This window comes from Cnephaeus nilssonii, assembly GCF_951640355.1.
Source record: "Cnephaeus nilssonii genome assembly, chromosome: X".
Classification (NCBI taxonomy): domain Eukaryota; kingdom Metazoa; phylum Chordata; class Mammalia; order Chiroptera; family Vespertilionidae; genus Cnephaeus; species Cnephaeus nilssonii.
The window spans coordinates 127,625,868-127,648,009 of NC_137071.1; the positions used below are offsets into that span (position 1 = coordinate 127,625,868).

Sequence of the window (22,142 nt, forward strand, 5' to 3'; positions counted from 1 at the left end):
TAGCTGTTCCGGAGTAAAGCCTCCGGGACTTTGCACTTGCTGCTCCTTAACCCAGCCTCGGGGACTTTGCACTTGCCGTTGTTCCCCTTCTTTGGAATGCTCCTCCCTCAGATAGTCACGGGCCTCATCCCCTCACCTTTTCCAAGGCCTTGCTACAATGTTACCTTCATGAAACCTTCCCTGACTACCCTCTTTACAAATGCCGCCCTGAAGCCCCATCATTTCGGGTTGTGCTACTCCCAATATCCAGAACTGAGTGAAGGGACGAGGAGTCTGTTTTGAAGTGGCTGGGTGAGGGACAGAGGTGTGAGTGGCATCCTTAGGCACAAAGCGGCCACACTGGTGCTTTCAACTGTCTGGAGTGTTCAGCCAAGGCCAAGGGCAGACAGAGTATGCAGTCCTGTTGGGGCCTGGGGTGAGCCTCCTATTTCCTACTCTAACCAATCGGCCACCCACAGCTGACTCACTTCTCCAAGTTAAGAGGCCTCGGGTCAGACAGACCAGGTGGGGGGCAGGGGGAAGAGACAGGAAGGACGGGGCAGGAAAGGGTTCTTTTCAGGTGTCCTCAGCTAAACACTCATAAGCCCTGTGGACCTAACATTAATATAGCACGGCAGGGTGTTAGGAGATGGAGAGGGGAGAATTGGAATCCAGCTCACATAAATTGGACCCAGGTACCTGTTCTCTATGGCCTCACCGGTGCCTCCGCTTCTTCCTAAGCAGGGAGGGAAGGAGGAAGAAGGTGGCAATTCCCACATTTTCTCTGCCCAGAAAATAGGTAGCTGGGGGATGGGGGGGTGGGGGGGGTGGGAGTGGGGTTAGCTTTTTTGGGTTACCATCTGAACCAGGCAGCTCCAGGAAGTCCTTTCCTTCCCTGGAACCAGCAGGACATGCCATGTCCGAGTTAATAACTGTTTATTAGGATTCAAGGTTCTGAACAAGGTAGGAAGCAGTGGCGAGAGGGATCAGGTAGGGGGATGAGGAGGGAATACCAGGCTTGGCTAGCTGGGCCACTGCCACAGGTCAAATGGGAGCCCTGGGCGGGAAGGGCTCTGGAGAAGGGGGGCTTGGGGTCAGCGAATGGTGTATCGGACGTAGGGGACCTCGACATCCTCGCCGCTCTCGTCGTTGCAGCACAGCTCAAGCACCAGTGCCCGCACATGGCGGCCCAGCTTTCGCTTCGACACACGGCTTACGATCTCTGTCATCCTGGGGGCAGGGGAGCAGAGTGTCAGGGAGGGAGAAGGGAGAGAGAGGAAGGGCAGGCAGGCGGGTGGCGGGGGTCAGGAGCTGAAGGGTGGTGAACAGGAGTGCGATAGCTGCAAGCTGAGGCTCTGCCACCCAAACTCACGGTTGATCCAACCGTTCCTTGAGCTTGGCGGCTGGCATGAAGAAGGAATAGAGCATAGACACGCCCTGGGACAGCATGGTGATCTCCAACTTATGCTCGGTCTGGGGGAGGGAAGGGGGGTGGGCGTGTCACAAAGGAGGGCAGGCCAGTCACATGCGCACTCCGCCGCAGTGTGGGGTAAAGAGGGAGGGCGGGGCCTCACCTTGAAGTAGTCAAGGAACTGTTTGAGGGTCATCTCCTCGCCATTAGGCTGCAGCCCCTGTACCTCAAAGCGATCCCACAACGTCCATTCTCGGGTATAGTACTGTGGGACAAGAAGCAGACCAGGGTGATGGGGGCCCAGCCCCATCACTCTCCCCGCTCCACTCATGCAGGGACACGCTAAGCAAGATCACAAGCCTCGTTTGTCCAAAGCTCTCATGTGGCTTCCGCCTCACCCTAAGCACTGAAACCTTCTGGTAACGGACAAGGCCCTACACGTCACTGTGGGCCGCCTCTCTATGCCTCCCCTCACTCACGCCCTGTGCTCTAGCGCCTTCTTTGTCCAACAGGCCAGGCCGGCGCACTGCTACCCCTGCAGAGACTGGTCCCTCTGCCCGAAATGCCCTCCTCCCAGAAGCCTGCCTGGTCGGTCTCTTCACCTCCTTCAAGTTCGGACTCAAACTTCACCTTTTCGGCAAGGTCTTTGGTGGCCATCTCACATTTAAAATCCCAAACCCAACCCCGTACCACCCGGTACTCTCAACTTCCTAGCCTGCTCTTTTTTTTTGGGGGGGGGGGGGGTTGCTCAAGAAATACTTAAGGGAATTAATAAGTGAATTTATTAAGTGAATTAATAAATGAAGCAAGTAAAAGAACTTAGCATAGTAAGCACCTAATAAATGCTCGTTGCTATTATTGTACAGTTATTAACAAGCTCCTAGCAAACGTCCCATCTTTTCTGAGGGCTCCCACGGGCAGAATGAGACCAGTGCTTAGCACACAGAAGGTACTCAAATACATGAGTGAATAAACAAGGGGCCCACAAAAGGAGCAGCTACACCCTGATAGAACCACCCCCCTCCCCGTCCCCGGCAAAAGCCTGGGGAGCAAACCAGAGCCAGCTCTAGAGAGGAACACCCCAACCACAAGCCCACCTCCCCGGATGCAGACCCTCACCTGGTGACGGGGTGCGGGCAGGGGTTCAGAGAAGGCGAAGAAAGGCAGGGCCAAGTTGAGGAAACCATTCTTATAGGAGTCAAGCCTTCGGTGCCCCTGAACCACCTTGTAGAGCTCCAGGCACACGAGGCCAACCACAGCTGCTGTGGTGGTGGCGATGGCCGGGATGATTTTCCCTGCAATCAGCTTGCTCTGTGAGGCAGGAGACATCCAGGAAGGTTGGAGTTATAAGGAGGCGGCGGTGCCCAGTCTATAGAAGGGATGGAATGCAGGGAACGCAAGCCTGCGAGGGGGTGACACGGCAGGTGTAGGTCCCCTCACCTTGTGCCGGTCTGCTGCGGGAATGTCATAGTTCTCTGCCCGGAGGTTGGACGCAGCCACAATGAAGTCGATATGGAAGTTGGTGTCGTCATCCTTTTATGGGCAGGGGGAGTAGGGAGAGATAATGAGGATCAGACGAGGAAGAGGATTCCTGGCCTTTGGGGACACTGCAATTACCTGCTGGGCTCTCTCGGATCACAAAGGCATGGCTGGGAACACTTATTTGTTCAGGGCCGCATGGAAAGCCTGTGATCCAACCCCTACGGAGGCCTGGGGCCGCCTCCAGATCCCCAGAGATCTGTCCTGCCCAGCCATGTGTGCTTAGCCCCCACCCCCACCCCCCGCGCCTGCCCAGGGTCCCCACACAGCACCTTCTCAAAGTCGATGGGGTACATCTTGAACCCAGGGAGCTTTTCTGGACTAGGCAGTGTGGCCTTGAGCTCCTCTAGACGGCCGTCATCTGCAGGAAGAGAGAAGACACAACAGCTCCTTAGATCTCAAGCCAGGGTCCGAGATGAAAACAGAAGCCCAGGTTGGGGCAAAAGGTGTTCACATAGATGAAGGATTTGAAAAGGAAAGCCATCCTGGAGGAGGGGCAAGGGGGAGGGTAAAGCAAGGCAACAGAGCATAAACCTGAAGACAGGAAGTGTGTGTGTGGGGGAGAATATCAAGAACTCTAGAGAGACTATGGAACTTAAATGATGTCACGAGAAGAAAGTGGAGATCCAGGTGGGAGAGCTGGAGATCGTGGGGAGCATGTACAGAGAGGTGGGGAGACATGGAGGAAGAGACGGGGAAGAGGGGATGCAGAAGATACACGAAGAGGAAGTTGGGGGGAAATATGCAGACATGGATGTAGAGGAATGATATGGAGGGGGAGAAAGAAGACACGAAAAGGGGGGAATAGAGGCATGTAAGAGGTTGAGACAGGTGGGAGACTTTATATACATTTTACAAATACCCCATTTACATACGAGAAGAGGGTTAGAGAGGAACATGTGGGGGTATATATTTGGAAAGGAAGATGGGAGATGGCGAGAGACAGAAGACATATGGAGGGTAAGGGGGAGATGGAAGGAAAATGCAGGGGGGATAGCACAGCTACTGACACATTACCTCTGGAGAGAGACAGATGGAAGGGAGGGGTAGGTGGATAAATACATAGACCAAGGGTCAGCAAACTAAGGCCAAGGGACAAAGACCATTGGTGGATATCATATCTCCACCCCGCCCCCCATGAAAAGTTCAAGAGGAAACAATACTTTTTTTCTTTCAAGGTGGATATGCTCAGAACAAGAAGAAATAAAACAGGTAGCTCTCCTGAGGGCTAGCGAGTGGTAAGGGAGAAGGAGTAAGGGAGAATTTGTCCTAACCAACCCTCTACATTGCAGGAAGGGAGGCTCGAAGGAAGGTGTAGGGGAAGCCTCAGGCTTGGAGTCGCAGAGCAGAGCCAGGGGCCAAGGACTGGTGGGGAGGCTGAGCTGGGCAGGGGACAAGTAGGATGGTGACTCCTAGCCCAAGACCCTCACCAACAGAGGCACTGGCGCTCTGCAGCTCCTGGTCAGAGACGTGGATCTTGACGCCAGACTTGGGGGTGAACTCGGGGACCTGAACGGACTGTAAGAGTGTAGCCACGGCAGCTCGGTCCTGAGAGCCTCCCAGTCCGTAGGTCTGGGCGAACAGGTTCGCGGCAGCCATCACGTAGTCCAGATGCAGGGGCTAGGAGAAGGCAGGGCGCAGAAGGGGGAGCACGTGAGCCCTCATCTGGGGAGTCTCGGCCTCCTTCTCACCCACCCACTGACCCTTAGGAGGAGACTTACGTTGTTGACATCAAAAGTGAGTGGGTGTGGACATCGTTTGGGTCCAGACCAGAAGGGAGCTCCTGAGCTTGTGAGCTAAGGGAACAGAGAGTTTTGAGGAGCAGGAATGAGAGGGGAGGCCTCTCTAAAATCCTAACTCCTCACCTTGGCCCTGACTCAGTACAGCTTGGCACGCACAGGGGGCTGGAGTCAATCATCAAAGACCCAGACCGCAGGGTCCTGGAGCTGGAAGTTCCAATGCCAGGCTGAAGCAGGGACCTCGTGGAAAAAACTACCACCAATTCCTGGGCATTTGCTTTGTGCAAGACACACAGGCATCCAATGAACGTTTATGGATTGCCAGACGCTGCAGAAACGTAATATCCGTCAATGCCAGTAAGTCCTTACACAAATCCCCACGAAGTAGGCACTTGTTATCCCTACTTCACGGAGGGGGAAAAGCGAGGTGCAAGGAGGTTATGTGACTTGCCCAAGTGCAAATGGAGCTGGGGTTGGAATCCACGCAGCGTCCTGTGCTCTCAACTCCCAAATGTCTCCCCCGTCATCCCTGCAGCCCTGCAAGCCGGTATGACTCGGCCCGCGGCACAAGTCTCCTGCTCAAAGGGAACGGAAAAAAACTAGCTCCCCGGGCTTTGGGGCACCTGCCACAGTTGGACCAACGGCCGGGAGGAGCCACGTGGTTGGGGGGCGCCCACAGCAGGTTCTTATTTCAGATTTGGCCAAAGAGACCTGGCAGGTGGGCATTACCTGGTCAGGAGGGAAGTTGTGCAGCAGCTGCCGGATGTTGTTAGAGTACTGGCTGTGCCAGTGGTGGCAGGCCCAAGTCACACAGTCAGCCCAGGTCTGTGGCCGCTGCAGCAACAGGCTGCGCTGCAAGGCCTCCAGCACCTCCAAGGGTTGGGTGCCCGCCAGCCGCAGGGTCCGCTCCACAAACTTGGGGTCTCTATCAGGAATTGGAGTGGTCAGAGGGGCAGGATTACATAGCGGCCCTAGGAGTGGGCTCCAGGGCAACCCCACTTGCTCCTCCGAAAGCTAGTCCTGACCCGCAGTGGTATGAGAGCCCAAGCATTCACTAGTGCACATGACGGTTCCCTGGTGCTGGGTGCTACTGAGGAAAGCAGACAGGATGCCTTGGCTGGTAGGCAGGGGAAGGAGCAAGGGGGCGTTTGGTACTTACGTGAGGTACTGGTTGACGTTTTCTGCTGGCTGCTTGAAGAGGCCTTCAAACTCATCTCGCGCCCACTGCAGACAGAGCAAAGGAATTACTTGGGGGCGATGGCTGACCCAGTGGGTGTCCAGAGACATTGTAGAAAGACCATCGGTGAATAAATCCAATACGAAGAACACTGGTCCGGGAGAAGGAAAGCCCCTCGAACACTGCGCCTAAACTTCCCCATCCCCCCACCCCTAGCACCTCAGCTTAGAAACCAATGAACCTGGCCTTGGCGCTGGTTACAATCGTGAATGTAACCACTCACGAATGGAAAGAAAGTATTCCTAAGCTCCCTGTACCTTACTTGATGTTATGTCTCAATGAAAAAGAAAATGTCAAGGTTGAGACTTTGTATGTGGAAATACGACCTCCCTTTGCAGAAGCGCACTGAAGTGTCAGGGAGTGCAGTGTTGTGATGTCCATGACTTACTTCAGCACAAAGGAAAAAAACCCCCACATAAATCCAAGTAGAAAATGTGACAAAACAGGAACAACTGTGAAATCTAGGTGACGAGTGGTCTCTGAGCTCACCATACTACTCTTCATACTTGTTTACATGTTGAAAAATTTTCTAAGATAAAAGTTAAAAAAAAAAAAGAACAAACCAAGCTAAAAATCTAGGCTGCCGGATAAGAAGTGAAGGACGAAGGTTTGGAGAAAAAGCACATCTTGTACTTGGGCTTGCAACCCCTAAAGGCCAGGGCCCCGGGTGCTGAGAGGGAGGGGGCCGGCTCCCTTCCCTCCCCCGCCAGCTGGTCACCTGCAGGGTGTGCTCGATGGCGTTGGGGAAGTTCTTCAGGGTGCAGATGGGGATGGACTTCTCAGGCGGGTCCTGGCTGGAGCTGTACGACTCTGTCAGGAAGGGGATCACCACCTGCACGTTGCCCTTGGTGCCCAACGTGCCCGACTCCAGCAGTGGCTTCCGGTAGTACACACAACGGCGGTCCATGTACATACCTGGGGAGTGGGAGGGGGGGACATTAGGAGAGGAGAGAAAGACAGGCACCCCGACACACACACACACACACACCCCTCCCCTTGACCTCCTCACCCGCCTCCAAACTTACGGGCATCCACGTTATCCAGGGCATTGGCCACCCCATCCAGGTTTTGAAAGAAATCGTCGTCGTAGATGCGCTCCGTGTCGGGGCCCACGCGGTTCTGGTGGCTGGTCACCCGGATGTGCGGATTCATCTGGCGCACAGCCGCGGCGGCGGTGTCGGACTTTAACTTCTGGCGGGGGCGAGGGTGGGAATGGGGAAACAGAACTCAGTTCTTCGTGCACTCACCAAGCCAACCTCAGGAGGCTCCCCGGTTTAGCAGGGAACAGTCCCATGACATGGCCACACGGCTGGGGCCGTGACGAATGTGGCAGGGACTCGGTGGAAAGGGAAGCAGTGACCAGACGCCGTCTGGAGGCAACAGGCGACCCATCTGGTCTCTTGCCTACACAACATCTGCTCTTCTTTCAGGGAAAACAGCTCCCAGGGTTGGGGTACAGCCCCCCAAATAAAACAGGACGTAAGCACACAGATAAGCAGGATGCTCTCAAAGCCCCAAGTCAGGTCCTGTCCCTCCTCTGCTCGTAACTATACGCCAGCACCCACCTCCATTGGGGATCCAAGGAGCTGGCCCACTTCCTCTAGTCCCTCCCACTCCGGATCATGGTCTGGGCACTACTCTACTCCCTCACATCCTTCGAGTCTGCAGACCCTTCTTCAACCACTGTGATCAAAACTGCAAACCCACGTTTTGCTATTTCCTTGGCACAGCACTTATCATGAACTATGACGCTGTCCCCCACAGAAGGCTTCCCAGCTAGACCCCTGTAGAACCCACCCAGCCCCCACGTGTGTGGAACAGAGTGAACCTAGCAGGCGTAAAGCACTCCCTTGGAAGACTGGCCCTTGGCTGGCGTCTGGGAACCTGGATTTGGGGAGGGTTCTCGCCATTCCTGATAAGGAGGCTCTGTGCGCCTAGACTACTTATGCAAGCAACGTGGTTTGTGCCCAACACCTGCTTTCCTTCCGGAAGTCGGCAGCTTGGGTGTGTGCCCAGCAGAGGGTGCCTATGTGAGCAGCCCACAGTCGAAACCCTGGGCGCCGGGTCTCCAAAAAGCTCCTCTGGTTGACAACATTTCCATGTTGCAACTGGCTACTGGGGGGAATGAAGCGAGTCCTGTGCGGCGCCACTGGGAAAGGAGGCTTCGCCCCAGTGCCCTTTCCCCTTGCTGATGTCACTCTGCGTTCCTTGGCGGGAGAATTCATAGCTGTGAATACGACTGACTATATGCTGAGTCCTGAGAATTCTCTCCCTGAGTCACTGAACTTGGGGGTAGTCTGGAGGACCCCCACCCAACAAACTGTCCCAACAGCACTGATGAGAGGTCAAGGGAAAAAAAAAAAAACAAACAGATGAAAAATTGTAGATTCAATGAAGGTTGCTCCAATCAATGTCTGTTGAATGAGTGACAGAGAGAAACTAAAGGAAAGAAAAAGGCCTCCTTTCCAGAAAGAACGGGAACAAAGAACAGGAGGAACGTGAAATGGAAAAGCACCCCTCCCCCCCCCCCCAACTTACCGTAACATCCCAGGGCCGGAACAGAAACTGTCTGTTCAGATTTGACTTCTCAATGGTGTCCATGTCTGTGACGATGATTTCTCCGCCCTCCCCACAGCCCAGCCCAATCATGGTGAAGTTCTTAAGCAGCTCACAGCCAATGGCTCCTGCACCCACCTAGGAGGCAGCCAGGAGACAGAGCCTGGTTAATGCAGGTTAGCTCAGAGTCACCCATCACTCCTCACTCCCCCTGAACACAGTAGGAGCCTGGATGAGGGTCTAGTGCCACATACTTAAGTCCCACCTACCAGTCATGTGAGGGAGGCAGCACCAGAGGGGGGTTAACAGAAGGCTGCACAAGGCTTTCCCTCAAGACAGGTAACAGCAAAAGGCACGTGAGAGAGGTACAAGAACCAAAAGACCCTCCCTCAGGAGGCAGGAGACGCCTGGAGAGATGGCCACGGGCCAGGAGAGGTGAAGGGAGGTGTCCGGGGGGACCACTCACCAGGAAGTACTTCTGCTTGCCCAGTTTCTCTTGCATGTCTGAGCCAAACACAGCCACCTGCCCGTCATAACGGTTCTGGCGCTGGGGAATGAGAGGGGAAGAGGGTCAGAGAGGGGCCTTACCAGAAATGCTCCCCAGTGGCGCCTTCCCCACGGGCCACACTCACATACCGGGAGGCACTTGTCCTCTGTGAGGGCCTCTTTGTCCTCAGGGAGACACTCCAGGGCATCGAAGTACAGCCACTGCATGATGGGCATAAACTTCCCAGAGCAGGCCTGGAAATCGGGGACGAGAGGGAAAGCGGTCAGTGGTTAATGGGGGCAAAACACAGAATAGCAAGTGATGGAGTCGGGGGGGGGGGGTGCCAGGCCTCTCCCCAACCCTGCCATTCTCCACCTCTGCTGACTGACCTTCATGACCTCTTGGGCAGCCAGGCCCCCAATGAAGGCATTGATGGGTGCCAGGTCCCCAGCAGCCACATAGGCCAGCTTCCGGATGAGGTCCTCGTCCAGACTCTCCTGCTGCACTGATGGCAGGGCTCGGGCATTCACCGCCTGGGCTAAGGCCACCAGCTCCGTGGCATCCTCCTGGCGGGGCAGAATGAACCAAGAACGCAGCTCTCAGACCACTGGGGGTCAGGGGGGAGAGGCAGAGAGGCGTGGCGGGCCTTCAGTGCCAAGGTCACCTGCCCTGGCTCACGCACCCACCTCATTGTGGGGCCGAGGGGGCTGGCCGTGCTGAGCACAGAACTGGTGAAGGGCCTGGAAGCCGATATGCAGCTGAGCAGGGCGGGAAAACTTGGCGAAGTCCGTCATCACGAAGTCGGGCTCTACCAGGGAGGCCAGCAAAGATTTCTGTGGGAGGCGGGACATCAGAACCGGAAGAGAGGAATGGAGATCCCGGAAGTGCCCAGGACCGCCCCCCCCCCCCCCCCCACAGCCCCTGACCCTCCGCACTCACAAAGCTGATCTTCTTCGGTATTTTGACCTGACTGACGATCCCGCCGCGGATATAGTCAGAGAAGTTGGAGGTGTCACAGATGCTAAAGGTGTAAGGACCTGCGGGAGATGGGGAAGCGGTCAGGCTGCCTCCCCTCCCGGAAAGCCACAGCACCCACAAGCTAAGGAAAAATCCACTCATGACCTAGCGCAGGCATCAGGAACCATCTCTCCTCCACCCCACGTCCCACGTGGACATCAGGAACCATCTCCCTTCTGCCCTAGATCCAGCTCTGAGCCCCAGAGACCCCGTGTCCCTGACCCCCAAGTCTACACTGGGAGACATTCCCTTCTCCCTGTCCCAATCAGCTCAGACACCAGGGGATCCTTTGACCTGCTGTTCAAGTACCAGAGACCTTTCTCGGCATAAATACCAGGGACCTATTCTCCCGGGATCAGCTCAGACATAAGACAGCATCTAGGGACTGTTTTTGGTTCAACTCAGCCACCCAGACTGTTTCTCATTCAATTCCTCTCGCTCAGAGCCCAGGGACACACCTGCTACCTTCCAGTTCCCAACGGCCCTAGCTTACCCAGGACTTTGATCTCCATGGGCTGACTTCCGTTGAGTTCAACCATGCCCTGTACTTCTGAAAAGGAGACAAAGTCGCCACTCTCAAACCCGTGCCGGGCCTCGTCCAGGCAGGTAACCACACCAGGGTTGTCCTGGTTAAAGGAAGAACGGGTCTTCAGAGGCACACTTAGGGTAACAGGCGCGGACAAGAAGGCGTGCTGCTGCTGCCCAGCTGCCTGCCAGGACCCCGGAGGCTGGTCTCCTCACCTTGGTAATCATGGAAACCATAGCACTGAGTGGCTGCTCCCCATTGGAATCGGTGAGGATCATTTCCTCTCCAAAGTCACAGAAGAGTTGCCTGCAGAGGGGGCAAACGGGGCTGATGCCCGAGTTCCATGTAGAGGGGGACCCCGTATGTCCCTCAAGATGCTGCAAACACTTGCTGAGCAAACTCAGCCCATCCCTGCTGGGAATCGGACGGGGTTCTTGCCACATGGGGAGGTGAACACACAGAATCGAAAACCCGGGTAGCTGCCCTGGCCGGTATGGCTCAGTGGACAGAGCGTCGGCCTGTGGACCGTAGGGATGCGGGTTCAATTCCAGTCAAGGGCATGTACCTTGGGTGGCAGGCTCCTCCCCGGCCCAGGCCCTTGGTCAGGGCATGTGCAGGAGGCAACCAATCGATGTGTCTCTCTCACATCGATGTTTCTCTCTGTCTTTCCCTTTCTCTAAAAATCAAGGGGAAAATATTCTCGGGCGAGGAAATAAATACATAAATAAAACCTGGGTAGCAAATAAAATCTGGGTAGCTGAGGGCAGTGAGAGCTTGGGGGTCTTGACCTGGGCAGGGTAGGGTTTGGGGGAAAAGGGTGGGGACACTCACCCAAACAGGCCTCGTGTGTCTGCCACCACCAGCTTGATGCCACGACTGTGACAGAACTCACCCACCAGCAGCTGGTCTTCCAGGGGGCTGTTGGTGAGGACCACCACCTGTGGACAGGCAGAGAGGCGCAGGCTCAACGGTGGGAGTAATTGAGGGAGGCTGGTGGGAGGGGTCGGGAGGGCTTTAAAGGCTTTGCGGATTCAACTCTTTCAGAGATACAGAGTATCTACTATGTATCAGACTGAGAGCGGTGAAAAGGTGAAACCCAAGTTAAGAGAAATCGAATCCCTAGGAATCCCTAGAACACACCAGGCAAGGTAAAGAGGCAGCTGGGAAGACAAGAGTGGGGAGAACTTCTGACTCATTCACTTGCCAACACCCACCGCTGCCTGCCTACAACCCTGCCAATGCCCTGCGAGACGCAGAAGAGGTAAAACCGTCCCAGCCAAAGTCTGAGCTCACCCCTGCCACACCCACTCGCTCCCAATTCTCAAGACAATGCCTACTCAGCCACGAGCCTTGGGACTTTGCTCTCTGCCTGAATGAGCACCCTTCCCCACCAGGGTGAGCTCCTACCCCGACGCCTCAGGGTTCCATGGCAGTGCGTCCTGGCTGCCGGGACACCCCAGGGCAGAGTCTCAGCTCCCAAGGTTCCTCTTTCCGGCCCGAGTTTTTTATTTAAACCAACAACCAGGTGGCCCTTATCACGTGCCAGCTGCTGTGCTAAGTGTTTTAGCCCTCACAAAAACTCCATGAGGTTGGTTTTACTACCACACCTGAGTCTACAAACAGGAAAAAGTAAGGCACAGATTAAGTGACCTGCCTGAGGTCATACTAATAGAAGCAGAGATTCACGCCAAGGCAGTCTGGCTCCAGTATGTGCTCTGTCCACATGCCCCCTCCCCCCCACTCCCCAAAAGGCAGGTCTAGGATCTAAATCCTGCCTGCATCCCCGAGATGCACCGCAGCAGGAAACCTGGCACCCGGCCAGTCCAGTGAAAACACTGGACAAATGAGCACACCAGAGATGGGCTGAGAGAATCGGGCAGGAGGCTGGGCGGGGCCTGCGGTACCTGAAAGCCACTAAGGAAGTCCTCAACGAGGGGGCCCGTGTAGGCACTGACAGGCACGTAGCTGTTGAGCTCAGCGAGGCGGGGCTGGGAGACCTCAGCCCGGTTTTTACCAATGTCCTCCTCCCGCAGGTAGAACTGCAAAGTAGAGTGGGGGCGGGGGAGGGGAGGGTGAAGTGAAGTGGCTGCGGAGCCTGGGGGGCTGGTGCCCGGGCAGGGGAGAGAGGGGTCAGGAAGAGGTACCTGGGAGGAGAGGTCAGCCCACTGGGCAGTGCCTTGGTCATGGAGGGTGACGGCCTTGACCCCGCCAAGGATGATGTTTTTGGCAATCTCCACGCCCAGGCCCCGAAGGCCTGATACGAGCACGCTGGATGTCTGCAGCCGCTTCATTGCATCATGGCCCAACACGTACCTGCCAGGTTAGGGGGGGCCAGCAGGGTCAGGGCCTGGCCCTCCTGACCACATCCCCTCAGAGCCCCACCCCCACCGCTCCATCCAACCCAGGCCCCACTTACAGCTGCCGGGAGTAAAGGCCCTCATCTATGTCCGCTTCGTTGCCGTTCTTTGCCATTCCCTAGGGATAGAGGGCAAGAACAGGGTCAAGGATACATGACAGTGATCAAGGGTATGGACAGTGATACAAAGTATATATCCCGCCCCGCCCCCACCCCTCACCCCCCCGCCTGCCAGTTCCAGGAAGAAGACACTCACGTTGGTTGGCACCGAGGACACTTCAGACAACACAGAGTGGGCAGAGGAACAGTTAGAACCCGGCTTTGGATCAGGCCCGGACACGCGACGTTTCTTGGACAGCGGCGAGCTGGACATCTGGATGGAAAAAGGAGGGTCAGGTGGGCCCGCTGAACATGCATGTGTCTGCTGATGAGTGGCGACTGGGGGGGAAGGGAAGACGTAAGGGCTACTATCTCCAGTTTGCAAGAGGAGACAGGTACAGGGAGCTGAGGCGACTTGTCCAGGGTCGCACAGCGAGCAGAGCTAAGATGTGAACCCCGGTGGTCTGGCTTGCAATCCATGCTGCTGACCACCCAGGCCACTGGCCTCTCTTTCTCCCCAGCCCTGCACAGTGAGGGAGACGCCACTCCTGCAGGGTGAAAGGAGTAACAAGAATGTGCTTCTGGGGAAGTCAGAGGCGGGCGGGAGACTCAGGTCAGCCTGCCACTCCTTATCAGATGGCATTTAACCTCTGTGAGCTCAGTCCCTTCACCTGTAAAATCGGGTTGATAATATCACTTACCTACCCCATGGAGTTGTTGAGAAAGAACACAGACCAGAGAGCCTGGCCCAGAGCAGGTGGGCAAGAACGAGCAGCCATTCTCCTCTCCCTTAACCCTGGCGACAGGGGTGTGGGAGGGAAACACGGCTCGGGCATCCATCAGGGTGGCCTGATGGCAGAGAACCTGGTTCCCAGAGGGGCTAAGGGAGGAGTTTGACAAAGCCCACCCGCTCCCCCTCCTCCCAGCACAGCTCTGGGAGATACCCAGGCCAGGAGGTTAGCAGGGAGCGAAGACACCCCCCAACCCCAGCCTGGTCTTCATGGAGTCCCTTAAGCAGGCTAACAATGGTAAGTGCTAATTAGAGCCCTCCCTGGGCTAATCATCATACTAAGTACTTGACACTTTGTTCTCAGGGCACCCTCATGAGGTGGGAGTGCTATCAGTAACATTCCCTTACTCACGCTGAAGGGGAAAAAAAAAAATCACATAGGGACGGAGGTTCCCACATGGAATGTCCAAGCTGGACCCAGGCCAAGATCTGCTCTGCCTGAGGCCAGGCTGCCTCCCAGTGTGATCTCGTTGAGTATCTTTGCCAGACAAACGGGAAAACCTGAGGTTATAGGGCAAGTTGACTGGCCGGAGTGTCACACGCTAGGTGCCAGAGACAGAACAATACAGACGGCTGTGGAAACTAAACCCAGGGGTGGGGCCGGTGACTGGATGCAGCCGCCCGAGAGTCATTTCCCCTCGCCTCTGAGGCTCCTCTAGGCCTCTCTCTGTTCTGCACTGGGCCTTTCTAACACACAATCACACCGAGTACCCCCCCGCTGCTAACCCCGCCGCCCTAACATTTCATCTTGGCACCTGTCACGCTCTAGCGCTAAGCAAGATGACAGGAGCTCCCTGCTATCTCCCCAGGACTCGGCTGCCTGGTAGTCAAAGAGTAAAGGGCTTTGTCTAATCCTAACAATACCCAAGGCCCCGATAACCTTAGGCCCACAGCACAAAGACAACAAAGGCCCATCACCTGCCTAGAGCTGGTGGGACCTGTTGGGCAAAGGCTTCCTGGGGGAATAGAATGGGGGCTAAGGGATGAGGGGTGAGGGAGAACCCAGGAGACATGCTAAGGAAGAGATGTGGTGAATCAGGGAGAAAAGGCCAATCGGATTTTCCCATTTACTGACTCTCTGACCTGGGGAATCTCATTTCCTCTGAGCCCCCTTTTCTCCAAAAAGTGGGGACAAATGGAAACGCCCTCAAGGGGCTGCTGGGAAGGTTAAAAAAAAATCAAGGTCTGTGGGCAGAACTCGGTGATCTGAGAACATAAGCAAGCTCCTCCCTTGGCACAAGTAGTGGCCTGCATTACTTAACTCCTTGCCTTGTCACTCACTGGTTTGCCTGTTTGGGACACACCATCTCCCAGCTCACGAAACCAGAGATAATCGAGGGCCCGAGAGATCTTGAATATCCTCACCTTCGACCTCTGGACCCCTAATGCTAGCAGCAAGGGCCTGAGCAGGTTTGGGTTCATTGTTCTCGAGCCAATTTCAATTGCAGAGGTTTGCAACAGGCCAGTCTCCAGGCAGGCAGGCAGAAGGGGGTCTGGGCATAAACCCCAGGGAGGAGCTTAAAGATCCCCCCACCCCCAACACAAAATTGATATCCTTTCTCCCTCAACAGATGCTCGGACCCCCATCAGGACGCAAACACTATCCGCTGTTCAGCGAAGCTGAACTGGGGACTCGAGAGTTTCAGAACTTGCCTGAGGTCTCCAAACTGGTGGTTTTGAAGCCTGCGCATTCTCTAGCACTCAAACCAGAGAAGGTCTGAGGTAGGAGTCCTGGAGCAGGTTTGAGAGTGGGCAGGCACAGGGTCAGGTTATTAGGATGAACCTAGGGCACTGGATGCTGGGGCCTGTTAAGCCTCCTAGGAGGGATTAACTGAGAAGTCCCTAGGAACATAAAAGAGAGGAGTCAGGAGGCAATTGTCTGAGTCCAGGGAGGCTCCGAGGAAGGGGATGTTAGAAGCCCTGGGGGCAGGTGGGACGGGGGCGGGCCAGGTTGGTAAGACTCAAATTATTGAAAAGGGGGCTTTTGGGAAGGGCTAAGGAATGACACCAGAGGTCCCCAGAGGCTACAAGAAGGTAGAAGGGAAGCTGCTGGGGTTACGGGTGGGGGGTTCTGGGGTCACCAGAGACTGCAGGAAAATGCTGGGGTCCGGGGGAAGGGGTATTTCCCATCAGGAGGATGCCGGGGTCCTGAGGTTCTTTGGGGGGGCAGGTGGCAGGGAGAAATCTTTGATAAAAAAATAAGGACTTGCAAAGACAAAGCATAGGGGCTCTCAGGGGGAAGGGTGTCTTTGCCATCTATGCCAGAGTCCCAGGAGGCGAGGAGGGTGGATGCTGAGGCCCAGGGTGGGGCTGGGGAGGGATTTCTACAGCAGCACGAAGGCCTTGTTTAGATCTCATCAATACAGGCTAGGGCTCACATCTTCTCCGAGGGGGTAGAAAGGAGAGGCTAAGCCCCGACGGTTCTGGGCCTAAAAAGTTCAGTAAGCAGATACTGGCGCGGTCACCATGTGGGGTGGGGTTTCTCGGACTGATTATGTGGGGTCCTATGGAGGCTTAGAGAGCAGAGGCTGAGAACTGGGACCGCTGAGGGGAAGGGACACCTGACCGTGGTGTGGAGTCCTGTGAAACTGAAAATGAAAGCTGCGGGCCTCGGACTGCAGATGGTGTCGACCGGGAAAGGTTCTAAGGGTAGACTCTGAAGCCTGATGGGAGGAGGCTAAGGGATCTGGAAGAGAAGCTGGAAGGCTGGTTTGCTTCTGAAGGCAGAGGCTGAGCTGAAGGGTGGGGTTTGAGAGGCAAGTCTCCGGTGGAGGGGGCCGGGAGCCAACAGGGTCTGCAGGGGCAGATGCTGGCATGGGGATCGCTGATGGAGGATTCTGTGTCTAAGCAGATCCTCTCCGGTGCCCGGTCCCCTGGGAGGCTCGGAGGGAAGATACCGGGGCTTAGGTGTAGCTGATGGGGGGGATGCTGGGGCCTGCAAGGGGTTGCCTCTGAAGAGAACACTGGGATCACGAGAAAGGAGGCATTCCTTTATAGCGATGGTTTCTAGGCGCGGGTTCTAGAAATCGAAAGGAGTCGCTAAAGGTAAAGGCTGAAGGGACCCTCGGAATAGAAGTGCTGGCCCCTGAGGGTTTCCGATGGAAGATGCGCGGGCCAGGGTGGGCTTGGGAGACCTGCGATGTGGAAGAGGGGTCTCTGACATGAAGGCCAGGCCCGAATGGTCTTTCATAGCGTCTAGTCCCCTCGGAAGCTCCCAGCGCAGAAGACTGTGCGCGCGCGGCGGGGTGTCGGAAGGAAGATGCCAGAGAAGGATCTCGGACATGAAAGCCTATGAAACCCTCCCTCCCCAGGGTCTGGCCCCTGTCGGAAGCTTGCGAGGGCAAATCATGAGGGTCTAGGGATGTATGAAGGGTGATTCTCGAGAAGGTCTTTTATCCTTGGCTGGTCCCTTACGGGAAACGTCGGCCCCGCCCCAAGATCTGCCCCCCATCCACCGATCCCCAGCATCCCGATCAGCACAGTCCGCCCCGACATCGGCCGGGCCCAGCGCTGCCCGGCTCCCCTCCAGTGCATCCCCAGAGCCCTGCCAAGGTGCTGAGAACAGCCGTTCGTTACCAATGCCGGTTCCCCGGGTCGCGCCGCCGCCAACTCCTCTAGGAGCCGAAACCGAGCTCGGCCGCCACCCTCCTTCTCTTCTTCCCCGCTGTCTGGGCCGCTAAGAGTCGCCGCCGCCTGAGCCGCCTTCTCCTCCCCCGGCTGTAGTGGCTGTGCTCGTCCCTGCCACCTCCTTTAACTCAGCAGCCGACACAAGATGGCGGCCGGTGAGCGCGAGGCCGGAACAAAACCTTCGGCCCCACCCCCAGGAACCCGGATGCAAGGAGACCGCGCCCATTTTGGTCCCGGCCCGTCTGTGACTCATTCAAAGAGGAACAGCTCCACCTGGTGGCTACTATGGCACTCCCGCGGAAAACAGGTAACACAAACCACGCCCCCATTGAACCTGAATAATGAATCTGTGGCCGTTGCCATGGAAACCAAGAAAGGGCATCACACACACACACACACACACACACACACACACACACACTTCCTGATCGTGAATTCTGCATGAGGCCAGGGGGGTTGGTGGACTTAACACCCGGCAACCAGAAAGGCAATGTTAAGACACGAAGCCACGCCTCACTGCTCATGAATAATGAATGACCTTGCAGCAGCCCGGAAGCCAAGGAGACCGAGGCCACATCTCTCATGAATAATGCACTCATCCCGGTGGGCTGGAACAAAAGGGACAGGTTCCGCCCTATTGCTTCATCGAACACCCCCCGTAAGCAGGGAAATAGGGCTACTACAGGAAAAACACGCCCCCCCCCCGCCACCCCGCCCTCGCTCTCATGAATAATGAATAACGATGCGGCAGCAGCTTAACCTGGAAACTCGGGGAGGTCGAGAAAGGTCCCACACACTTAGCATGAATTATGCATGAGGCTGGATGGACAGCCCTGCCCAGCAAGTAGGGATGAGGATACTCCAGCACAGCAATAAGACCACGCCTTCCTGTTCATGAATAATTAAAGACCAAGGATCCAAGCCACGGGGGAAATGGACTTGCCTCCGCCCCACCCCCGATTAACTGCACGTGAATCAGGGCTGCCTCCGTCCAACCAAATCCATACTCACCTAGGCTTTTGACAGGTGCCTCAGTTTCCACAGCTGTAAAATGGGGATAGTACTCACCTCATAAAGGCAATGTGTGTTATCAAAATTAGAGAATATAAATTATGGAATGAGTTCAGGGCAGTGCTGGCACAGGACCCTTAAATTGATATATAATATATAAAAATGTAAACATTATATATTAGTACAAAGGTCATATGTCCCTCCCAGAAGGACACTGGAATGCTAAGGCCGCCAATGTCCATTAAATAGGTAGGGCAGACTACCAGATCATCAGAGATAAACCCTGGGCACACAATAAGCACCCAACACTGCCGAATAACAACAGATCCCATGAATACATACGGTGGCTCCTGTGGTGTTTCCTTTCCATGCATGGTGCCACCGATCAGGAAATCGGTTCCTTCTTGTCCTTCAGGTTGCAGCTCAAAGGTAACCTCCTTAGAGTTCCTAAACCCTCACAAAACTCATTCCTACCCACGGATGACTAGCTGTGTGGCCTGGGGCCAGATAGTTCACTTATCTGGGCCACTGTTTCCCCACCCACGGAATGAGAACAGTGACTTACCTCGTCACGGAGTTTCAATGAGTAAATATGCAGAGAGGGCTTAGAACAGTGCCTGGCACATAGTGCTATATGACTGGCATTAGTAGTCGTCCCATTAAATTGGGGAGGGGGGTCGATTCTAGCATTTGATTAAAATTACAGACTGGAGCTAGACCGGTTAGGTTTGAATGCTGGCTCAGCCACTCACTGACTGTAACTGCAGGCAAATTACTTACTTACCCTTCTGGTGTCCCAGTTTCTTCATCTATTAAATGGGATAATAATAAGCTACCTCCTAGGACTGTTGTGGGGATTCATGGGCTAATAAAGCGCTAAATGCATGTAAGCTAATCTGATCAGCATTTTGCCCACGCCTATTTTTCAGGCTCAGGGAAAGATTTGCCAAAGATCACACAGCTGGCAAGGATCAATGGGATTGGAGTCTAGAGCCTCTGTTGATAATCTGGGATCAGCGGGTTTATAAAGAAATGAACCACGTATGAGGGAGGCCTCGTCCGTTCCCTAGAGGAAAAGATTTCAATCCTGGAGACTCGAAGGGAAAGCGAACAGTGGATCATGTAGATGAAGCCGTGTAAGCCACGCCCCCTCGTGAATTATGCACAACGCCCCTAGAGAAGCTTACAGACAACTCGGGGAGCTTACTCACCTTTACGATTTATCAATGAGTTCTAGTTTGCCAGAAAGACTGTAGAACGACCCTTCAGCATGCTCATCCAACCCTCTTGAATAATTCACAAGTCATACTTCCAGCGCACTAGGTGCAAAAGAGGCAAAAATGGACTTCCTAACAGCCCCACCTCCTCATGAATAATGGATGAGGCCGGGCTAATGAAGGCTCGGTGGAACCCGGTCCCCTCGGGAAGCGCTTAGGGCTTCAGTGCCTCTTCCACAGTGCGGGCTTGGGGCCCCTCTCCCTACCAACTTGTGGGCCCCGACGTCTCAGTCTCTCTGCCCCCGGTGCCCAAGCACGGGGGGACCGCACCATAGAACCAGAGGTCACAAAGGCCACAGATACCCTTACAATGCCACGTTGGTCCCGAACGTTCCCACAGTCACCAGGACCTCTCCTGAAACAAGCCATCCCCAAATTCAGCCTTGGCTTCAGGAACCTCAAATTTCACCTATCCCCTTAGGGAGCGCCCCAAATTCTGCCCCGTGAAGAGAGCACCCATCCATAGACCCTAAAGGTCTCCTTAAACATCCTCTTATAACCCTGTCTCTGGGGGATCCATACATCCTGCCTCCGAGGGATACTCCCTAGAACAGACTCCCACATCCCACCTCGAGTCCCCGAAGACCACTTGCTTAGGGTCCCTCTTAAAACAGCCACCCCTAAAAGCCACCCGGGGCCCGGTGCCTCTAAACATGCCCATTGGGGGTTCCCCCAAACTGAGACCTCCTCCCTCAGATGCTGTCCACGGGCTGGGGCGGGGGGGCACCGTGCTCTAACTCACCCCCTGCGTCGAGCGGAAGCCTCGCCTTCCTGCTGGAGATGAGCCCACGCCACGGGGCAACGGAAGACCAAGGCAGCTCCTCCGTCGCCCAAGAGAAGCCAGAGTTTGCGCGGAGCTCGAAAGCTCGGGGCCTTGGGTGCCTCGGTTGGAACGTACCACAGGCGCCCAACTCCGAGGGGTGTCCGCCTCAGTGCCCGTGCTGTCGGCGGCCCGCGTCAGACCCAAACACCCCTGCGGGTGGTGGTCCTTCCCAGAGGCGCGGGGCATGCTGGGGGTAGTAGTCCGGCCCAGCTGGTGCTGGGTGCACGTGGTGAGCATCCGCGCCAGAGTATTGGAAAAGTAAACCTGAACTGGGGAACTCTGGGAGCGGTGCTCTGGGGCGTGGGAAAGGGCAGCGGAACGCCCTTCCATCAGATCGTCCCCTTCTTATTTCCCCCCTTATTTATCCTCAGAGACCTGCCCTGGTACCCCATGTGCAGCAGTCGCGGGACGCCTCCCAGAGAAGACGTCATGTGGCAAGTGACGCCCCTGCCTGTACCACGAGGAAATCATCCCAGATAGCGGGGACATCAGGTGCGGAGCCCCGAGGTTGCAAGTTGCTGTAAGGTTTGGGGACAAGCACGGAAGTCTGTAGCTGGAGAGGCGCGGGGAAGGGAGGGCACCGTGAGATAAGACGGAGGCCGTAACAAGTAGGGCATTGTAAGCCAGACAGAGATGGGCGATCCGGGGAGAGCTGTAAGAGGTTTTCAGCGGGGGAGTCACATCATACAAACGATCTGGCTGCTCTGTGTGGCGAGAGAAGAAACTAAGGAGGAAGGTGGAGGCAGAAAAACCAGTGGAAAGGCTACTGCCAGTCCAAGAAGTGACGAGGGGATCAGAGTAAGATAGCCGATGTGAGGAGGGAGCACCCTAGTCAAGACATGGAACCTGCCATGGCCGGTGCTCAGTTGGTGGGAGCATCCTTCTGCACACCAAAAGGTTATGGGTTCCACTCCCCGTCAGGGCACATACCTAGGTTGCAGAAGGTCCAATCCCGGGTCCGAGCCCTAGGCAACCGATGTGAGGGGGTTTCCCCTCACAATGATGTTTCTCTCTCTCCCTCTCTCCAAAATCAATACAATCTTATCTTCCGTCAGGATTAAAAAGATAAGGAACCTTTTCATTATTCCAGAAAGCTGCCTTGCAATCCTTTCCAGTAAACAAACCCTCTCCACCTCTATCCTACTCTGTCTGCTATCACCGTGTGTTCCATCTGATTGAAAACTCCACTAAAGTGGACTCATATACTTTGTATTCTTTTTGTGTCCTTTTCCCCCTCAATGTGTTTCTGAGTGTCAGTCATGTTGTTTGTATCAGTACTTTGTTCCTTTTTATTGCCGAGTTGTATTCCATTACATGAATAGACTGTAATTTATCCATGCTCCTCTTGTTGCATGTTTGGGTTACCAGTCCTGGGCTATTACGAATACAGCTGCTATGAATATAACAAGTCCTTTTGTTGACGTTTGCATTTATTTGGGGTAAACATCTAAGCATGGAATTGTTAAGTCATAGGGTAAGTATATGCTTATCTTTGTATGAAACAGCCAGTTTTCCAGAATGGCTGTGCCATTTACTGCTGCCAGCCATATAGGAGAAACCTTTGTTGGGGCCCCATGGGGGCAGCCCTGGAGAGGATGGGGCTAAGGGGAGATCCACATGGTCCTGGGGGTGACTCCTGGGACCTGGGATTGGCAGGTCAAGCTTCTC

General features: G+C 55.3%; 1 protein-coding gene across 3 annotated transcripts; it reads right to left on the minus strand.

Moving 5' to 3' along the window:
* Positions 1-898: 898 nt before the first annotated feature.
* On the minus strand, positions 899-20,530 carry UBA1 (ubiquitin like modifier activating enzyme 1). Of its 3 annotated transcripts, none has more exons than XM_079764932.1 (27): positions 20,394-20,530; positions 19,586-19,693; positions 13,104-13,220; positions 12,908-12,966; positions 12,636-12,804; positions 12,396-12,530; positions 11,323-11,429; positions 10,707-10,797; positions 10,459-10,591; positions 9,888-9,985; positions 9,635-9,781; positions 9,338-9,514; positions 9,098-9,202; positions 8,928-9,008; positions 8,444-8,599; positions 6,931-7,096; positions 6,624-6,820; positions 5,828-5,892; positions 5,398-5,593; positions 4,651-4,725; positions 4,360-4,549; positions 3,202-3,290; positions 2,831-2,923; positions 2,510-2,701; positions 1,554-1,655; positions 1,352-1,452; positions 899-1,209 (listed from the first exon to the last, which is right to left on the minus strand). In XM_079764932.1, the coding sequence occupies exons 3-27, from the start codon at positions 13,218-13,220 to the stop codon at positions 1,074-1,076; spliced, it is 3,177 nt and encodes a 1,058-aa protein (XP_079621058.1). In that variant the 5' UTR covers positions 19,586-19,693; positions 20,394-20,530; the 3' UTR covers positions 899-1,073. The 3 variants fall into 3 exon arrangements, with proteins under 3 accessions (XP_079621058.1, XP_079621059.1, XP_079621057.1); XM_079764933.1 differs by lacking the exons at positions 19,586-19,693; positions 20,394-20,530 and adding exons at positions 15,390-15,578; positions 17,313-17,519; XM_079764931.1 differs by lacking the exons at positions 19,586-19,693; positions 20,394-20,530 and adding an exon at positions 17,313-17,519.
* Positions 20,531-22,142: the final 1,612 nt, after the last annotated feature.

What these genes read in the sequence shown, in the direction of transcription:
- UBA1 (XM_079764932.1), bottom strand. Translation starts at nt 13,220, where the DNA reads ATGTCCAGCTCGCCGCTGTCCAAGAAACGTCGCGTGTCCGGGCCTGAT. An exon ending in ACTTCCTTAGTGGCTTTCAG is followed by an intron (nt 11,430 to 12,395) that starts GTACCGCAGGCC and finishes GCCTGTCCACAG; the next exon opens with GTGGTGGTCCTCACCAACAG. An exon ending in CCTGGATAACGTGGATGCCC is followed by an intron (nt 6,821 to 6,930) that starts GTAAGTTTGGAG and finishes CCCACTCCCCAG; the next exon opens with GTATGTACATGGACCGCCGT.